Source organism: Diaphorina citri, unplaced genomic scaffold (genome assembly GCF_000475195.1).
Source record: "Diaphorina citri unplaced genomic scaffold, Diaci psyllid genome assembly version 1.1 scaffold17834, whole genome shotgun sequence".
NCBI lineage: Eukaryota > Metazoa > Arthropoda > Insecta > Hemiptera > Psyllidae > Diaphorina > Diaphorina citri.
In genome coordinates, this window is record NW_007395189.1 from 1 (window position 1) to 1,015 (window position 1,015).

General features: G+C 42.3%; 1 protein-coding gene across 1 annotated transcript; it reads right to left on the minus strand.

Annotated features, from left to right (window-relative positions):
* Positions 1-127: 127 nt before the first annotated feature.
* LOC108254189 (small subunit processome component 20 homolog) lies at positions 128-1,009 on the minus strand (the record flags this gene model as incomplete). The annotated part of the gene is made up of 2 exons (XM_017449184.2): positions 935-1,009; positions 128-284 (listed from the first exon to the last, which is right to left on the minus strand). Coding segments are annotated over exons 1-2 (228 nt in total), but the record flags the coding sequence as incomplete, so codon positions are not given.
* Positions 1,010-1,015: the final 6 nt, after the last annotated feature.

Here is a 1,015-nt window from a genome sequence, read left to right on the forward strand (position 1 = left end):
ACCTGCTCACATTAATCTCACCTAGTCTGAGTAAGGTCAGGAAAAGTCAACAGTTCGCGATGCCTCGGATTTTAGATGATCACCCATCCAGATACCAACCAAGCGCAACGTTGCTCGTGATACTCACCGGTTGTTCGTCTTCCGAAGTGATGGTAAACATGATGAGATGATTGCGAAACGTTTTGTCGTCTACGAGTGCGTACAAACTGTCCCGATATGGTTCTACATCTTTCATCTTGTAGTTGAGTAGACAGTCTAGACAGATCTTCTGAACGATAGAACTCCTGTACACAAAGAAAATACAGTACGTAAAAATGGTTTTAACAGGGCCGTTGTTTAAGATAGCGGGTCTTCAGAGAGATTTAAATATTTTGTTGTCAAGGAACATGACCATTAGGCCATTCTCCCTAAAAATTCCTTATTAAGTAATACATACACCTCGGGTTTTTATGATGATTTCTAGAGGACGGACCTAGAAATTTTCGAAGAAAAAGACCACAGCCACCACCTGTCTCGATGATGTAATGGTCAAGACACTCGCCTGGTAATTGAATTCGATACCAGCTGAGGTATGGAATCTTGTCCTCAACATTGTTTCTTGTTTGAGAATTTGACAAGAACAGTCATAGTCTACTGCTAAGATGGAAGGACTTTGATCAAATTTGAGCAGTATAAATCAGGAAAGAAAGCGTCGAATGCACCAGTCTCAATGGATCACTGAAGTTAGGCAACGTTGTTTGTGGTTGGTGAACCAGCTTCTCAGTTATCCTATGGAGGGTACCACTTACCTATGACACAGAAACTCCTCATATATAAATCAGGAAAGAAAGCGTCGAATACACCAGTCTCAATGGATCACTGAAGTTAGGTTAGGCAACGTTGTTTGTGGTTGGTGAACCAGCTTCTCAGTTATCCTATGGAGGGTACCACTTACCTATGACACAGAAACTCCTCATATATCTTGCGAATCTCAGGCTCCCTATGTACCGACTTGGGATTAGCCATGGCCGCCATC